The sequence below is a fragment of the Thermobia domestica genome, chromosome 1 (genome assembly GCF_964235325.1).
Source record: "Thermobia domestica chromosome 1, izTheDome1.hap1.1, whole genome shotgun sequence".
NCBI classification, from domain to species: Eukaryota; Metazoa; Arthropoda; class Insecta; order Zygentoma; family Lepismatidae; genus Thermobia; species Thermobia domestica.
This window is the reverse complement of record NC_137454.1, coordinates 253328194-253346054: the sequence shown is the minus strand read 5'-3', so window position 1 is coordinate 253346054 and position 17861 is coordinate 253328194. Positions and strand designations below refer to the sequence as shown.

Here is a 17861-nt window from a genome sequence, read left to right as displayed (position 1 = left end):
CAATTAGGGCAAGTCAGTTATTCTGATGAATCAACACAGTTTTTTTTTCTTTTACTGTGTATAAACTCCAATGCCATTGACACTTTTACCTTTGTAAACATGCCTTATAAAGTAGTATAGGCTTCATTGATACTTGTAGCCGCAGTGGACCCGTGACTATTGATAAATAACCCATGGTTTAATAATAAATTTAAAACTAACATCTATTAAACTTGCCTTTTTACCCTTATGTTCTTACCTATCTTTCTACATGTTGGTATATCACAATACTCGTATTGTCCATCATCAATAAAGCACCATGGTTGCCTATCGCTATCCATGTTTCTACAATAATTGTGGCCATACAGTTCTTCTTTGTAGCTGGATCCTAGAACCATAGTAACCACAGGGCTACCCCATGGAAGACAAGTCTTTCCAGTAATGGTTACACTTGCATTTCCCTTATAGTCTCCTCCATTGCCTGTTATGCAACCTTAAAAGAAAGTTTTAATCAAGCTTCAATATACACGTAAAGCAGATGCGTAATTAGAGGTTTCAGAGAGATTAGTTTTAGATACATATTTTTTTTAATAATGATATAGTAATATACTTATAAAGAACAGGAAACTCTACTTATTCATGAGGAATCTTAACTATTTCCAGGCAGTACCCAAAATAATGCTAATGGTGTAAGGTATATTTGGGATTCTAGTTTGAAAAAGTTTCTAAAATGTGATATTGACATGGTCAATGGGTAATTTGAAACTGTTACATCAGTCTTAGTGTAGATGAAAGTCTTCGTTGTGGTATATGCTTACATAATCATGTTTGGTGTAAAACAACGAATATTGTGTTTCTCATAAGGTCATCAAGTAGCCGAAATTAAAATGAAGTGTTAGATTGGTGCGAATGAAATAACTATGAATCATTTCCAAAAACAAAAATGCAAACTACAATACTCGTCAATCAAAATAGTCACCGTCTGCAACCACACAATTTTGCCATCGCTCAGCCAACGATTAGATATCGTGGTGAAAGAAGTCGAGAGTCTGCGATGCGAGACAGCCCGATTATTATCTTCCTTACCAAGAAGTATTCGAGATACCAAAACAGCTGGTAGTCAGTGGGAGAGATGTCGAGGGAACACTTTGGTTAAGGAACGGGTTCATACTTCAACTTATGGGTAGCATGCACTGTACTTTGTACGACTACGACAGCATTGTGCAGCATGACACCATATCTGTTGATCATTGCTATTTGCTTGCCAACAAGTTTGCGGTGAGTTTCATGAAGGTCAGCACTGAAACGATCTGCATTGATGATTTCAACTCGCGGAAAAAGATGTGATATATCACTCCAACCATAGACCACCACAGGGCCGGCGGAAGGGGAAAATATCACCCGGGCAAAGAATCCATATGGCGCCCCCTACAACCCATTGGTATTACTGAGTTTAAATTTGCTGTGCTACCTTACAGATAGCTGCTTTTAAAGAATAACTCCTTGAACTCTATAACTATAACTATAAGAATCAATTATCAAACTGAGTAAGATCTTAACTTTTGTCAGTTAAATACACAGAGTAAGTTTTGGTTAACGATATACGAAACAATTATTTACACATGAGCATGCAAAATATTCTACGTCACTGATTAGAAATTTACAGAACGATTCAAGAAACAACGATTTATATAAAATTAAGATTGATGATGCGATACAGCATTTATTTACACATATATACGTAAACAACCTTGTTAACTGCGAAAGAGAACACATATATGAACAAAAGAGCATACAAATATATTTCGTAACAGCATTGTACAAGGATTTCGTAATACAAATAATACAACCAGTAATATAATTTTATATCTTTATACAGTTTTAATGCAAATTGTCCTTTGACTGTTTACAATGCTAAGTAAAGTTAACTTTTCGTGCCTTTTTCTCTGCAAAGTCTTTAATTAAAGTATCAGTGTCAAGCTCACACAGAACATCACATTCAATAGACATCATAGAAAGGCCTACAAGACGCTCTTGCGTCATCGTTGATCGTAGGTAGTTCTTTATAAGTTTCAACTTGGAGAAACTTCTTTCTGCTGAAGCTACACTTACAGGAATAGTTAGTAAGATTCTTAGAGGAATAGTTGCATTTGGAAATAACCCAATAAGGAAGTTCTTGCAAATATATGTAAGTGCTTGCAACGGTTTGCTCCCACTTTCAGAATCGAGAAATGAAGGTAAAAGTAAGAGCTCTTGATATAATTGAAATCCGTCAATATCACAGTGATCTTTGTCTGTTAAAGATAGTTGTAAGTCCTTGCAACACTTTAGTAAATACTCTTTGTCCGTTGTTGGATGGATTTCATACAAAAAACCAAATATTTCATATCTTTATTTATGTGACTCCACAGTTTTCCTGCCGTTGAAAAGCGGAAAGTCCGGGGATTGAATTCAGGAGCACGTAGACATGAGTCCAACGCTTTAACCTCTAGACTATGGAGGCCCTCTACTTAATTAATAGATGAATGCTTGAAATACAGCTAAAGTTGGTTAATACACTTCTAACGAGTACGTCTTATCGCTTTGGTACATGTATCAAGCATCAGTGTTGGTATACAATGTAATTATTGCTACTTATATCAATGGGGAAAGAACTTTCTTTGAGCCTGAAGTTCGCCGTCTATCTGAGAGGTCGCCACCCTACCCACCCCAGCCTGCTAAGACGCTACGTGTGTAAACACCTCTTCTCTATTAAACGTAATAAAACGAAAATACGTTACGTAATATAGGCCTACTTACCTGTACTGTGATGTTATCTTCTGGAATATTTGTTGATTTCTTGCTGGTTTCCTCATTCTCTGGTTCTACGTTTTCATTTGCATTATTGTCTGTTTCAGGAGTACGAAAGAATTTCTTTAATGCTGCTGCCTGTTTCTCATTTTTAGCCGCTAATTGTGCTCTTCTTTTTCTGTATACATTTCCAGAAGGCTTCTTTTTTTCCGACATGTTGATAAAGAACACATTAACGCAACGATTCTTCTACTAAGAGTCGAAATTCAGGAGACAAAAGAAGAACACGCACACCATGAAGCCTGCACTACATGTACATGACTTCTGATTTATAATTTTCTTTCACGAGACATTTGACAGTACAAACAGGACTAATTTCTTTTTGGTTGCCGATAACTCAGTATTGTTTGTGTGTATTGTTAGAGCGGCCGACATAGCTTTGTCGCAAGGAGTGCAATTGTCGGCACCGCGGCAGTTGTAAGTGTCAGAGCGTGTTATTGTTGCTCAAAACTCCCAACTCTCAACAATAGCCTTTAGCTTTGTCAACGGAGATTTTTTTATAGACAAATAAGGTGAAGGGATGAAGGGATTTCCTTTACAGCAGATTCAAGAAGAAACCGGGGTTGTTATAAAGAGTGAGGCCTATGGCATGAGGTAGTAACCAATGTTGCTACACAATTTAGGAAAAAGTTAATTTTTAGTCCACCGTTTACAATAATATAAATTTAGCAAGGATTTTGGCGCCCCCCAAACTCCTCTAAAAGTTGGCGCCCCGGGCGGTCGCCCGGCTCGCCCGGCCCTTCCGCCGGTACTGGACCACCATATCAGCAACAACACCTCCTATGGGTGGAGAGCTAGTTTTAGGATACTGTCCTATAGTTCACCATGATCCAGCCATTATCCTTACTGTTTACGATTGTCACAACCAGTGCCAGATTTACGTATAAGCTAAACAAACTATAGCTTAGGGTCTCACTCGATTGGGGGCCCAAAAAAATTTAAAGAAAAAATATTATTGTAACGTAATATCCAAATAAGAAGAAAAAGCAAATAAGGTAAGCAATGGTGTTTTGTGTTGTTATGTACGAGGCTTTTATGAAACAAGTAATAGGGCTCTATTTCTGTTCCATTTGTAATGAGGCCCCTGTTATCCAGCCCCGATTATAATGGAGTCCCCGTTTTCCAGCGTTGTTTGTAATGAGCCCGTGTTTTCATTTAGATATTCATTAGGTTCATAAATTAGCATATAGCATATATTCAAACCTCTAAAACGGCGACATTTTCTCGCTGAAAAAAGAAACCTTGACGTATAAAGATTCCTTAAAGCTTGACGCATAAGGGGCTCCTTTCAAAAGCTTAGGGCCCCATCAAATCTATATCCGGCACTGGTCACAACATTCATTTTTCATCGGAAGTGACAATCTGATGTAAGATATTTTACCGGTTTTTCTTTATAATGAGAAAAGTGCGCAACTTCTGATGGCCATTCTTGTTGCCCAGTGTCAACTCCTGTGGCATCTATGACTTCAACTTTTTCAATTTATCAACTGCACGAAACCGTTGAACAACACATACTTGTATGCCTAAGTGTTCTGTAATTGCACGAACAATTTTCCGGGAGTTTGTTTCCATGTTGTTCTTGAGGAGCTCATGAGAATATGTTAGTCGGTGCCCGCGGGACTCATTTTGCAATTCTGTGTTACTAAAACCAAAATTTAACAAACTAACTGTGAATGGTATGTTCCAGGCCAAAATTCACTGCTATTTATTTATTTATTTTTGCGGCAAGCTGTGCAGAATGTCTTAGAAGGAATTCGCAAAAAAAAAAAAAAAAAAAAAAAAATCACTTGCAATTGTATGTTCTTCACTATGCACTTTCATACAATCCTGTTTAACAAAGCATTACCTCTTCACTGTCTGGGTATTGCAAACTGTTTGCTAGACTTGTACTAAGTTTCTGACGTCAGGTACGTGACCTTAGCCCACCCCTGTGTTATTTTGCTGAGATGAGTTTCCCACCAAATGGACATTTCATTCGAACCAACCTAATGGTTCGTTTATAATGAGTATATAGTACATTTATACTTGCAGTTCATTTTTCTAAACTTCCAAACTGTATACGTGTCGGAAACTTTATAGGAGGGATTTGTCTGTTTATTAACAGGTATGAGAGTAGAAACAGTAAGAGATATCGAGATGCGGTTAGTTGCAATCGATTCAGCGCGCCAAGAGTAGGTTCTACGAGTATCTCCTCCGTTAACCGTTAACAGTTATCACCATAGTAGAGGGACAGTAACAGATAGCAACAAACTGTGTTCTGCAATTGGTACAGTTTCTGAAAAGTATGTATCATTGCAACCTGAAACACTCAACCGAAACCGTAAATACTTGAAATTTTGTCATATTTCCGGTTTCATATCTGGTTTTCATTGAGCAAAAACTAAGAGATATATAGAAGTGTTTTTTTTTCTCAATCGATTCAATGTCCAAAATATGGGTTCCATCTCCTCTCTTAATACTCTATTCAAAGGGAAGTGGTTAGAGCTAACAATTCTCGGTTTCAGCATTTATCACTATACAGTAGAAAGGAAACAGTAATGGATAGCTAGTAGGCCTATTTAAAAAAATGAATTCAGGATCTGAGAAACAGATTCTATCTTTGATCTTATTACTCTATCGCAAGCAGTAGTTATAGATGTACTACTTCAAGTTGAGTTTTGGATTTGCATACTTTCACATTGTGAAACAAAATTCACTTGTTTTTTTTTTTTCTTAAAATTTTAATTTTTAAAATTCATTTTTCATGAATAATTTATTTATGATATTATTTACGGTATATTTTGATAAATCATATTTAATTACTGAGTTGTATATAAATGAGTGCAACCTTGAAAAAGATTACTGTACTTTGTAAACATGTCATATATAAAAGTAACAGTGATAAAAAAAAAGTTCGCTCTTAACAGGTACTGGTGCTTTTCTCGTCTTCAAAGTGAGGTAAGAATCGAAACTAGAAATGCCTTTAAAAAAATGAAACAAAACAAGAAACATGACAATACTCGTCTCATTTTCAGAGAGAAGAATCGAGACGAGACGAGACAATTCTCGAGTATTGTGGGGAAAACTAGTTTACTCAAGTCTTAGATCTCAAACGCCGTTTTAGTATTACATGATTCATAGTATTAAAACTATAAATTGATAAAGTGATGTACGAACAGAATTGAAGGGCATTTATGAAAATTTAAATGTACGGAACTCATTATACACTATACTCCAATGTTGTCATATCAACTTTTCGTAGTCTTCTCATGTTGAGGAAAGGTTCTGATAACTTCTAGAGGAATTTAAGAAAAAAAATCAGGACATAAATTTTGAAGAAAAATCTACAAAACTATATTAGAAAAAAAATTCGAGACGGAATGAGGAAACTTTTTTTGAGAGGCGAGCCGAGACAATTCGAGAATGGCTTTGTAGAAAACTAGGACGAAACGAGACTTCTGAAACTTTTACAAGATATGAGACTCTAAGGAAAACACTATTAACAAGTGCCTTAGCATATTTAACAACATTTTATTTCACACTATATGCTAGGAGATATTTTTAATTAAATATCATCATTTTCTACTAAACTACTATATTTTGCCTCGAAGAGTAAAGAAATAGGGGAATTGCCTATTTTCACGTTGTATTCGTGTTAGAGGTCTACACGGGCTCGGGCATACAAAGCATATATCACTTCGGGCCCGGGCCGGACTTGGGCCGTGAATTTTTAAATATACAACCATATTTCTCGGATTTGTGGGGCCTAACTTCGTAAATATACTGTACAACGATATATATTGCACTGTTCCTTTTGGAGAACTTTTAAAGCACAACTGCAAAATTAAACCTCTAATTCCTATAAACAAAAATTGCATTAATTATTAAGTTTGCATTAATTATTAAGTTTCTGTAATTCCAGCTTATTTGGGGCTCATTTGATTATCGCCCAAGCTCGGGTCGGGCTCGGGCCTAAATGCTAAAATATATTTCGGACTCGGGTCGGGCCTGACATTGTAAATACAAGGCCCGGGCCGGGCCCGGGCTAAAAATTCCGTCCCGTGCAGGCCTCTAATTCGTGTAGCATTGACTACAGTATGTTGTCCCAATAGATTTAGAACTTGCTTATGAGCAACTCCATTTATGTTTAGTCCTTCCTCATGTCTTAATTTATATTGGTCAAGTAAAGGAAAAGCAGAAAAAGTAGGATTTACACTTTCGAACAACTGTCACTGTTTTTCCTTGTAAGAAAATATGAGTAACAGATAGGGTTCTATGAAATGAAATGAAATTTCTAGGTTTACGTCATACGTTTATGCCGTGTAGGCTAAACGAGATGAATTAATAGTGAAAGTGAATGATTATGAAATAATTGTCGGAATAGGAATGTGGGATAAGACGGAAGAACTCTGAGAAAATAGTAGGTACAAGCAATTGAGCACTTAATTCTATAGCTCTGGTTGAAATAAGAAGAAAACTCTAAACATAATGTGTTATTATACTTTATTTCATAAATAGGCTTAAGTGCAAATAACAAACCTAAAATGAACATGTTGACACAGGGTGGACGAAGAAAATAGTCCAAGATGAAACCATTGAATTTTTACTACTATTACAGTAAATATTTGATATCATGCTCACATGTCATAAGGGCACTGAAAGTGGTACACCTGTTACTGCACGTAAATATTAGGGTGGGCCGATTTTTTTTAAAATTTCGTTTGACCGGGTTGCGGAAAAGTTGCCTCGTGTTAGTGGTAGTCTACACAGAAAATTTGGATTGTTTGGGTCAACCCCTTCCTTTGCCTCATGGGACTTGAATAGTTTTATAGCTGCGACTATGCAACCCGCACGACACTACTAAGAAAATTGTGCTGCACTACTATAAGATAACCTGTGGTTCTTTTTCACAAGTAAAATTGCTTTTCCTTTACTTGAAGCATTCTGAGGCTGAAAATAAAACGCAAGAGAAAAGTAAGATGGAATATTGTTTCTATGTGGTTAAAAATTATAATCAAATAGACGAAAAATTACATCTTTATGTTTCAATTCATGTTCTTCATATATAGCGTGAAAAATATGTTGTTAATCTTACATTGCAGCTTTTTTCACGCATATCATAAACAATTTCTTTTAGACCCGTTTATATTATAAAGAAAATTTTAATCAAGTAATTTTGAAATCAGCTGTACAATAATAGAAAATATATATTTATCTAAAACATTGTACACTACAATAATAATACGTAAAGCATTGTTTTATAAGAAGTCGGAAACATTGTAGTTTTATACACAGTCAGCGGCCTGTGTCTTTCGGTTCCGGCCCGACCTGACAAAATAGTGTTAAAGGATTTGAGTAACAATCAGCAATACCTTTGGGCATTTGCCGAGCCGTTTTAGAAGGTTTGTGTGTGCCAGATCTTCCGAAGAAAAAGCTTAAACCAATTGTCATGTTCTGATGCTTGATTGCACCGAAAATCCTGAAGAAGCACTTCGTTGGCTTGCGTAGTATGTTAGCAAAGTATCTGCACAAGCTTGTTTTGAAATAAAATGAAATCCTTCTCTCACCAACGGAACGCGACTTTATGGCTACTCGCTCGATCTACATCCTTTCTTCTAGAAGAATTAAGAAGAATCGTGTATACTGTGATTAGTTCCAATGCTTACTTTGCCCATCCGGGAAACTTGTTGTTTGCAATGATCACCGACAGGAACCAGGACATCCGAATTTTAGTATGGAGAACTACGTCAATTCGTTGTTCCGAAAGTGAACTTAGACGCAAGTAAATATAATGAAATGATCGATTGGTTCTCAACGGACGTCACTGAGCTACCATTAACGAAAGAACTTTCTTCGAGCCATATAGAAGAAATTATTAAAACGGTGGCTACAGTTTCTGAGGAAATTTGATGTTTTCCGTGCCATACGCAAGCGATAGAAAAGCTTGATCAGGACAAAATTGGGGTATCAAAAAAGATGCAAAAGTTTGACTCCCAGTAGGACTATCAAATGTAAACGAGCCACAAAACGGAAGCAAGTGGGTAGGCGGGTGAATTCGATTTGCAGCCACCCCCTCGTGGTGGGTTTTGGGGAGTTTCGGAGTGCATGTGGCAAAACGAGCTAAGAGCTGCAAGGTAGGGTTTATAAACATTTTTTTATGATCTACTGTATATTCATAATGTGTTTTGAAAATATCAATACACTTTCTTCGTGTAATTGATTATAATTTTTAACCACATAGGAACCATATCGCATCCCACTTTTCTCTTGCGTTTTATTTTCAGCCTCAGAATGCATCAGTGCAGCGTTGCCACAGTCCTAGCCCTGGAGTGGGCTGAAAAATAGTACCAAATTGAAATAAAAAGGGCTGAATTCATTTCTTTATACCAATTGTAATACATAGCTCTAAAAGAGTAAAGTTCTACTCCTCCCCTCTTCCAAGAGTCTAAATATAGAAAATGCTCTTTCGAAAAATTACTTTAATAAAAACATCCAAATACGAGGATCCCGAACAACCATGGAAGTATATGAAAATTTTCTCATACGTAGGAAGTATAACAGAGGCCGCAAATTAAAACGGAAAACAGTTAATATCTTCCGTATGTATTGTAAGGAAACCAAACGCACCTCTATTTCAAAATGACCAATAAACCAAAACGGTATTATGGCTATATATGAAAAAATACATAAAACGAGGAACAAAACAATCATCTCCGAGTTCGCGTGTAAACAGTACGTTATAATAAAATATTAAAATATAAATTATCAGGATGCGCCCATCTAGCATCACTTGTTTCCCGGTATAGTTCGAATTACGAATTTCGCACACAAAGTTCATGGCGTTATGCGATGCAACGTCACAGAATAAATGTTCAACATCATTTTTTAGAGTCCAACACACAGTATGAGTAACGTGAGATGTAGGGAAAGTCCTACTGACACTTTTAAAAATGTGTATTTGTATTTGTCAAATAGTGCTGAATTGGGAAGAATTGTACCAACTTTTTGACAAAAGGGGCTGAAAATGCTGGCGTGGTACCAACGGGCCGATGAATGACAAAAAGGGCTGAATTTGGTACAATTGTACCAAGTGTGGCAACAGTGTTTCAGTGTGAAAAAGAACCAAAGGTTATAGCTGTGCAGCACAATTTTCTTCATAGTGCCGTGCGGGTTGCATAGAAGTGATGTCTTAGTTTATACGGTACCGTCGAACGTGGTCATTCAATGCTAGATTATAGTAAGTTATTACAATCGACTCTGTAGCGTTGCAGAGGTGTTTCAGAATCTCCATGAAAATACTACTACGATACAAAAGAGGAAAAGACACACAAAAGAATTGTTCCTGGTTAAGGTATAGATCCTTGTCAAATTGGAAATACAGTTGCACAAGGAATTCATCCAATGAAGAGTTTTGTGGGATATGTAAATGTGAATATAGCACTACATAGGATCTGATCGGCTTCAACATATTTTATGTCTGACGTAGCTTTGTAGAGTATGGAATAAAAGATCCAAGAGCCAACACTACCTGCTTGAGATATGTGAAAGCGATGATTGATGTGATGTGTTGTGTCTTTGTTGTGTACTGTAACACCTAAAACTGTTTCCATACGTTACTGTTATTTGTATTTATTTTAATTGCAAGAACATATTATATTGGGATGTACAGTATAGAAACAAGGAACTGATAAATATATAAAATTCTATTAAATAGGTATGAACAGTTGGAATACATGTATTTTGCAATTTTGCAAAGTGTAATAATATGTGTAGTTCTTATCTGACCATTCTGCATGATTATCTTACCTCATTATTCGGGTAATATTGTCTTGATATTTACGTAGACCCTAATTACAGACAACTTTGCTACCAAAAGGATTGCGCATTTACCCTCATAACGTTACGAAACTACTTTGATCTCTCTTCAATACATTTCTAAGAAATAACATGATACCCATATATTATATTTGTGTTGTCAATTGACACAAATTTTCCAGGATACACTAGAACATGTCAATATCCGAGAATAGGTACCTGATTTGACTATATAATAAAACATAAGGTGTTTGATATTGGTAAGAAGCACTTAATAGTAATGCTATAATTTGTTATGACCTTTAACCCTGATTGGTGCGACTTGAATTTGTTTCCACAAATTCACCGTTGGTTCACCTGACATGAATTCTACTTTTAATACTTGTACAGTACATACGTTTTTTTTTAGATAACCCATTTGTAGATGCAGATAGAGATTTGTTCACTGTTTTCCATATACAAGTAAGATAATTATTGAATAATTGCAATGAAATGGTCCTTATATCTTCTAAGCAATTTTGCGTACAAGCTTAAAGATAACAAAAGGGAAAATAAATATCTAATGATATAGTAAATACCAATAAGGAAACAAACAGGATAATACCGACCTATGTCATCGTAGGGTCTTTCACAAATATAAGCTTTTACTTCATTGCAACTATGAGGTGCCCAAAAGAAATAATCTGTTCCACACATTTGGTTCCAACATGGAAACTTCTTTTTCATTGCAATACAAATGGAGGAGGAATGAGTCCTGGGGACAATGCTGCCATTGGATTGCCAACCTACAAAGAAAATTTTATTTCTTAATTCTTTAGTTGAACAAGTTCAAAAATAAGTAAACTAAAGTTATATGCGTATTGTATCTCACCCTGGCACTGACACCACTTAAAGAGATTGACAAATAGCAAAAAAATCAATTGAAGAACTAATTTTATTCGCTTTTACCTGACACACAGAAAACATGAAAAAATAATAATTAACTATTTATTTATTTATTTATTTATTTATTTAGACCCTACTGTGCGCAGCTATTCATTTTGAGACAGTGAATAGTTCACTTTCTCAAAGCAATAGTTTAAAAGTCTTGAGCCTTTTGCACATATGATGGTGTTAGTGTTCCAAATCTCAGAGTATATGAGTTGCAGCGTGTTATTATTTAACGTCATTCGACAGTGGACAGTTAAAGCTAGTATATATGCAAAGAGTATTGGAATTCTTACAATCAGACTTAAAGTGAGTGAACTTTCCGCAAAACTGCGCTACATTTTACAATTTTATTTGCATAAAGGCGCTAATGCTGTGCAGCCCCGTCAAGAAATTTGTGCTGTTTATGAGACAGTTAAGTCAAAAGAAACAGCAAGATGGTTCTGTCGTTTTCATTTGGGAAATTTCGTTTTCCAAGATGCTCTTTGCAGTGGGACCAATCACAGTAAAAGTGGATGATAATCTATAATGTGTGAAAAGGTCGTGATCAAAGCGAGGAGAAGCTCCACAGTCAGGAGCAAAGTCCATAAAAACGCCTAGGAGGGTTAAGCTATGCGATTGGTAACATTGGAATGGCATCGTGCATCACGAGCTGCTGCTGCCGGGCAGAACGATAGATTCGGGTCTGTACTATCGATAAATAGCATGAGTACACTTAGCAATTCAAAACAAACGGCCAGAACTCGTCAACGTAAGGGGTTTCGTGTACCACGCAGACAATGCAGACAACACACATCTTTAACAACCCTTTCAGAAATTGAGAGAACTTCGCGGGAAAGTTTTATTGCATCTGTATAGCTCGGATCTGGCTCCGTCAGACTTTAGTTTGTTTAGGTATCTGCAGAACTCCCTGAATGATGTTAAGTTAATTTCAAAAAGAGACCTGTGAAAACTACGTGACTCAATCTTTCGACCAGAAATCACAGAAGTTCTATAGCCCCGGGATTATAGTGTTGACATGGCACAAGGTCATCGAATAAAGTAATGCATATGGGGTTTTATAGGGTGCTCTGAAATTGCGCAAACTTTCACTCCCTTATCTGTTGATACAGATAAAGTCTTAGTGAACAGGCAACAAAATTGGAAATTGCGCTAAAATGTTGTGCAACGTTGCCATCACTACCATAAATATTTCAGCTAATAAAAACAGTCACCAAAACTCAAGTCGTTTTAGGGAAAAAATACAAAGTAATGGATGACAATAGCATTTTCAGTTGTTACTATTATTGTGTGCGTGCAAGGGCGTCGTTAGAGACGGGGATGGGTAATATGTCCCAGTCAATAATTTTCTGTATCATGTCTAACTGTAAGATTGCCTGTAAGATTAAAACTGTAAGAACATAGTTTTGGGAGCAAATACTTATTGGAAAACGGTAAGGAAAACAAACTTATATAAGCAAAAAAATATAAATACTTCTAGAAGTTCCCTTTAAATATTGTGGTCAGGCGTTCGACCGATCAGAGATAAGGGTTTGTTTACATTTTCCGGTTTGGACCAATCATAAACAAGGATTTTGTTTTACATATTTGAGATGTGCCTACCACTATCTTAGTAACTGTCCTTTCACCTTATACTTGCACCTGCATCTTACAGTTAGTTAATGTTCTTAGGTGCTGTAAGAAAGATTTGTTATCTACTATTATCGTATAAATTGTTACAAGAATGAGTGGTCATTGTGCTGGTTGCGGATATAATAAGACAATAATAAAACAAGCCAATGAGGAACGAGAATCAAAATCAATCAATCAGGATCGAGAATGAATAGCAAATTTTAGTGAGGAGGGCAATATAAACAAGAAGCAATAAACTGGAGAAACAGTAGTGAAACTGAGGCAGCGGTGACTCAGTGGTAGAGCGTTCACCTCTGGTACATGGGGTCCCTGGTTCGATTCCAGCTCGTGCCAAGTGAACTTTGGGGTGGACAAACACCGTGTGCGTGGGTTCCTCGAGGTTCTCCCGTTTCCTCCCACCTTCCTCATTCCACCAATTGATTCATTTCTCATCATCACCGTCCCTTTTAGCCTAACCGGCATAATCGTGGGACGTAGAACTCAAAGGTTTCTTTAGTGGAACTTTGAGGATGGAGTTTATATTGGCGAAAACAGAAAAAAAGGTGTATCTTGTATATTAATGAGAGTCTTCACATATCATTTCTATTCTCTCTTTCAAGCTGTCACTTGAAATGTTCTGTAAATGTATATGTTACTTTGAAAACATTATAATGCTATACAAGTATATCTTGTCGTTTATACATTATATTTCGGAACAAAATTTCACACAATTTCCTTAATCTTGTTGTTGGCAACGTTAGGGGGAAATTTGCGCCGTTTCAGCACTTTCCGCTGATCGTTAATAAGTCATAGATTGCAGAGATCACCAACGATCTAATCCTTAGAATAATTTGCGCAAAGTCGTTGCACCGGTTTTATTTATAGTTTTATTTTCAAATCACAATAAATTTATTCTCAATTTTGACCTCCTATAGCTCAATACTTTTTAGACAACCTGATATAATGCACAATATTATCCAACGTCCCCTAATTTTCCGTCCTTTAGTTCTCACTGATACGAATAGCATCTTAAATAGATAGTAAGATTTCTTTGACGATTTGCTGAACACGCAGCCAAACACTAATGTGCGTGGAGAAAAGGAGATACACCCCGCAGAACCGTATATTCCAGAACCTAACCAAATAGAAATAGAAACCGCTATAAAGAAATTAAAGAAACACAAATCTCCGGGTGTAGACGAAATTCCGTCTGAGTTAATTTTAGCTGGAGGCGAAAAATTGTGGAACAAGATATACAAACTCATTCTCCTTATCTGGAACGAGGATGAATTGCTACAAGAGTAGAAAGAATCAATCATTGTTCCAATTCACAAGAAAGGCGACAAAACTGACTGTAACAATTATCGAGGCATTTCTCTTCTAACAACATCCTATAAAAATCTTTCAAATATTCTATTAGCAAGACTGACCCCATACGCAGATGAAATCATTGGAGATTATCAGTGCGGATTTAGACGAAATCGAACAACTATCGACCAAATATTTACCATTCGCCAAATACTCGAAAAGAAGTGGGAATGCAATACCCCGGTACATCAATTATTTATTGATTTTAGAAAGGCGTACGACTCGGTTAGGAGAGAAACATTATACAACATTCTTACAGAACTTGGAATACCGAGAAAGCTAATTAGATTAATTAAGATATGTTTAAATGAATCACAAACTAAAGTCCAGGTAGGAAAATTTTTGTCCACGAGCTTTCACGTCGAAAATGGCCTGAAACAAGGAGATGCGTTGTCGCCGTTATTATTTAACTTTGTTCTGGAAAGGAAAATCAAAGATAGCAACCATGGCTTAGAGTTGAACGGTATTCACCAGGTTATGGTATATGCTGATGTGATGATGTAAATTTAATAGGGGATGACAGGAGAACAATAGAAAGAAATGCAGAGATCTTATTAAACGCTTGCAGGGACATGGGTTTAGAAGTAAATGCAGAGAAAACTAAATACATGGAAGTGCGTCGGTACCTTAATACAGCAAATTATGGATGCTTTAAAATATTAAATAATACTTTTGATAAAGTGGATACTTTCAAATATCTAGGATATTTAGGAATTTGAAGCTTAAAATATGCCTGTTGTTCTGTATGGTTGCGAAACATGGTCGCTTACTCTGAGAGAAGAACATAGGCTGAAAGTATTTAAGAACAAGATCCTGAGGCGAATATTCGGACCCAAGAAGAACGGGAATGGGGAATGGTGGAAACTTCATAACGAGGAACTACATAATTTATACGGTTTACCAAACATTGTTAGGGTCATCAAGTCTAGGAGGTTAAGGTGAGCAGGTTATGAAGCTAGGATGGAAGAAAGTAGAAACGCTTTCAAAGTCTTGACTGGAAGACCAATCGGAAAAACGACCATTAGGAAGACTAGGTTCAGATGGGAGGACAATATTAAGATGGATCTCGCAGAGATAGGAATACAAAGTAGAAACTGGATCCAATTGGCTAAGGATAGAAGTCAGTGGAGAGCTTCTGTGAACGCGGTATTGAACCTCCGGGTTCCATAAGCCATAGAGTTAGTTAGCTAGTTAGTTACCCTAACCACTATGTCAAGAAGTTGAATGGCAGAATAAATAGTTCCATATCCATAACTAGCTTAGAATTTGATTAATAACTACTCTTTTGTGTCTAGAAATTTGACACTAAGTGGATTACTGACAGCTATAAGTTACGGGAAAATAATTAAATAATTATATTCAAGTATACTAACTGATAGACTCTCTCTCTCTCTCTCTCTCTCTCTCTCTTTATATATATATATATATATATATATATATATATATATATATATATATATATATATATATATATATATATATATATATATATATATATATATATATAAAAGAAAAATTCTTACATGGGTTGAGAAGCACGCTCTCTGAAAGCTAATTATAAGCTGCAAAGGTATAGGGAAAATTTACCCTAGTGTAACTATGGGATCTTGCGGAACGAATTTTAGGAACTGAGACTGAATATCACGATTTCCGGCAATTACTCAACTTATTCATAATATCCCAATGTAGAACTTGCGTTGGACGTTTGTGAAAGTTGGTCGTGGGCGTGCAGAGAACAGAGATTGGTGCAAAGAAAAATAAATAAATTTGTGAATTGAGAAAGCTATATAATGCTAAACTTCACAATAGTGTTACAGATTACTGAATATATCGGCTCTGGCAAACATAATGGCAAGTGCCGTTTCCAGTAAAATTGAGTTATTAGGTTTAATGGATTGGGACTGAACCATGTAATAGTATGTAGGTCATCTAATTTCAAAAACGCACCTGCAGATAGCAGGGGAAGCTTGTTTAGTTTGTACCATTTGCATGGAAATATTGAACCTTTTTTTTCAGTTTACTTGAAAGTTAGAAAATTTGTCATAACATTGTGTCCTATAGTATACGATTATAGGACAAGCCATATAAGTCGAGACATCAAATGGAGGATAAGTTGCTCACGTGGGTAATACGCACCGTTCACATAGAGTCTCGGTGAACTCAGTGGAAAGAAACGTTTGAGCACATCAGATAGAAGTTGAGAAGACCATAAGTATAAAGTACGGTAGGAAGTTCGAGGTGAGAAATAGTGGTCCAAAATAAATTGTCTGTTCTCCATATACATATAAGTAGCATCCTATAGTGATGTTTGGTGTTTAAAAATATTTTTTCTCTCTCCTCAGTTTAAGGCTACATGAAACATGAATCCGAATCACACTTAACGTGTTCAATGTTCTTCCATCGGAAACCGTTCTCGGGGTCACACAATATTTTCCTTTCAGTAACGAATCTTATGATTTCTTAGGCTATTGAGTTACAACTTGGTTCACAGTGTTTTAGAACCAAATTAGCGGGAGATCAACAGGTTTCAATTTAGAACATTTCAAAAAAACTGATTTGATGAATTTTCAGCAGTTTACTGGTCTGAAATAACGTACTAATTTATACCATTGACCACTTTTATTTAATTTGGCATAAAGACTTATCCCCACAAATTGGGTCTATTTATTCGCAGACTGTGTAAATAACATATGCTCCAAAATAAGTAAAGTGAAAAAAATACCTGTCCACCATTTGGTGAAATTAAATGGCTGATTAGAGAATTCCCATATCCAAAGTGAGCGACGTAGTTGTCTTACAGTTACTCCGATTCCTCCTGTTAACACCTCAGTAACGTTCGGGTATTGCACAAATAACAACTCAGAAATGAAGTCGTTCTCTTCCTGAAATTGGAGTAAGTTCAGTAGTGTTAATCTGCGTCAAAGAAAACAGGTGGTATGATAATCTAATTATACAAAAGTTATAGCAATATTAACGATATACATATACTATGCATAATTATTCTTTTGTATGTACTGTTTAATCTAATAATGATACAAAAAGAATAGTAATAATAAAGATTTACATATATCCATCCATAATTATTATTTCGCATATACGAGGTTCACACCAAAAGTACGTGCCCTTTTTGTTCTAATGTCCACATTGTTTATCATTTCAGGAAAGCAACTGCGGCATCAGAGACTTCATCCTTCGTCTCTAAGCAGTGCAGGTTTCGTTTACTAGGTGGCAATAGTTGTCACAGTGCCTGAACTAGTAAGACATGTTTCTGATAGTGCCCGGGGATATGGAATTTTTGGTTGAAGAGCAAAATTCCTCGGGACGTTGTACAG

General features: G+C 36.1%; 1 protein-coding gene across 1 annotated transcript in view; it reads right to left on the bottom strand.

Moving 5' to 3' along the window:
• Nucleotides 1-17861, bottom strand: part of teq (Tequila) — a 409295-nt gene that overhangs the window by 140057 nt on the left and 251377 nt on the right. Inside the window, exons 5-7 of the mRNA XM_081772160.1 lie at nucleotides 17252-17411; nucleotides 11232-11408; nucleotides 239-472 (exon numbers count right to left, since the gene is read on the bottom strand). Coding sequence (XP_081628286.1) covers nucleotides 239-472; nucleotides 11232-11408; nucleotides 17252-17411 — 571 coding nt within the window. The remainder of the gene's footprint in view (nucleotides 1-238; nucleotides 473-11231; nucleotides 11409-17251; nucleotides 17412-17861) is intronic.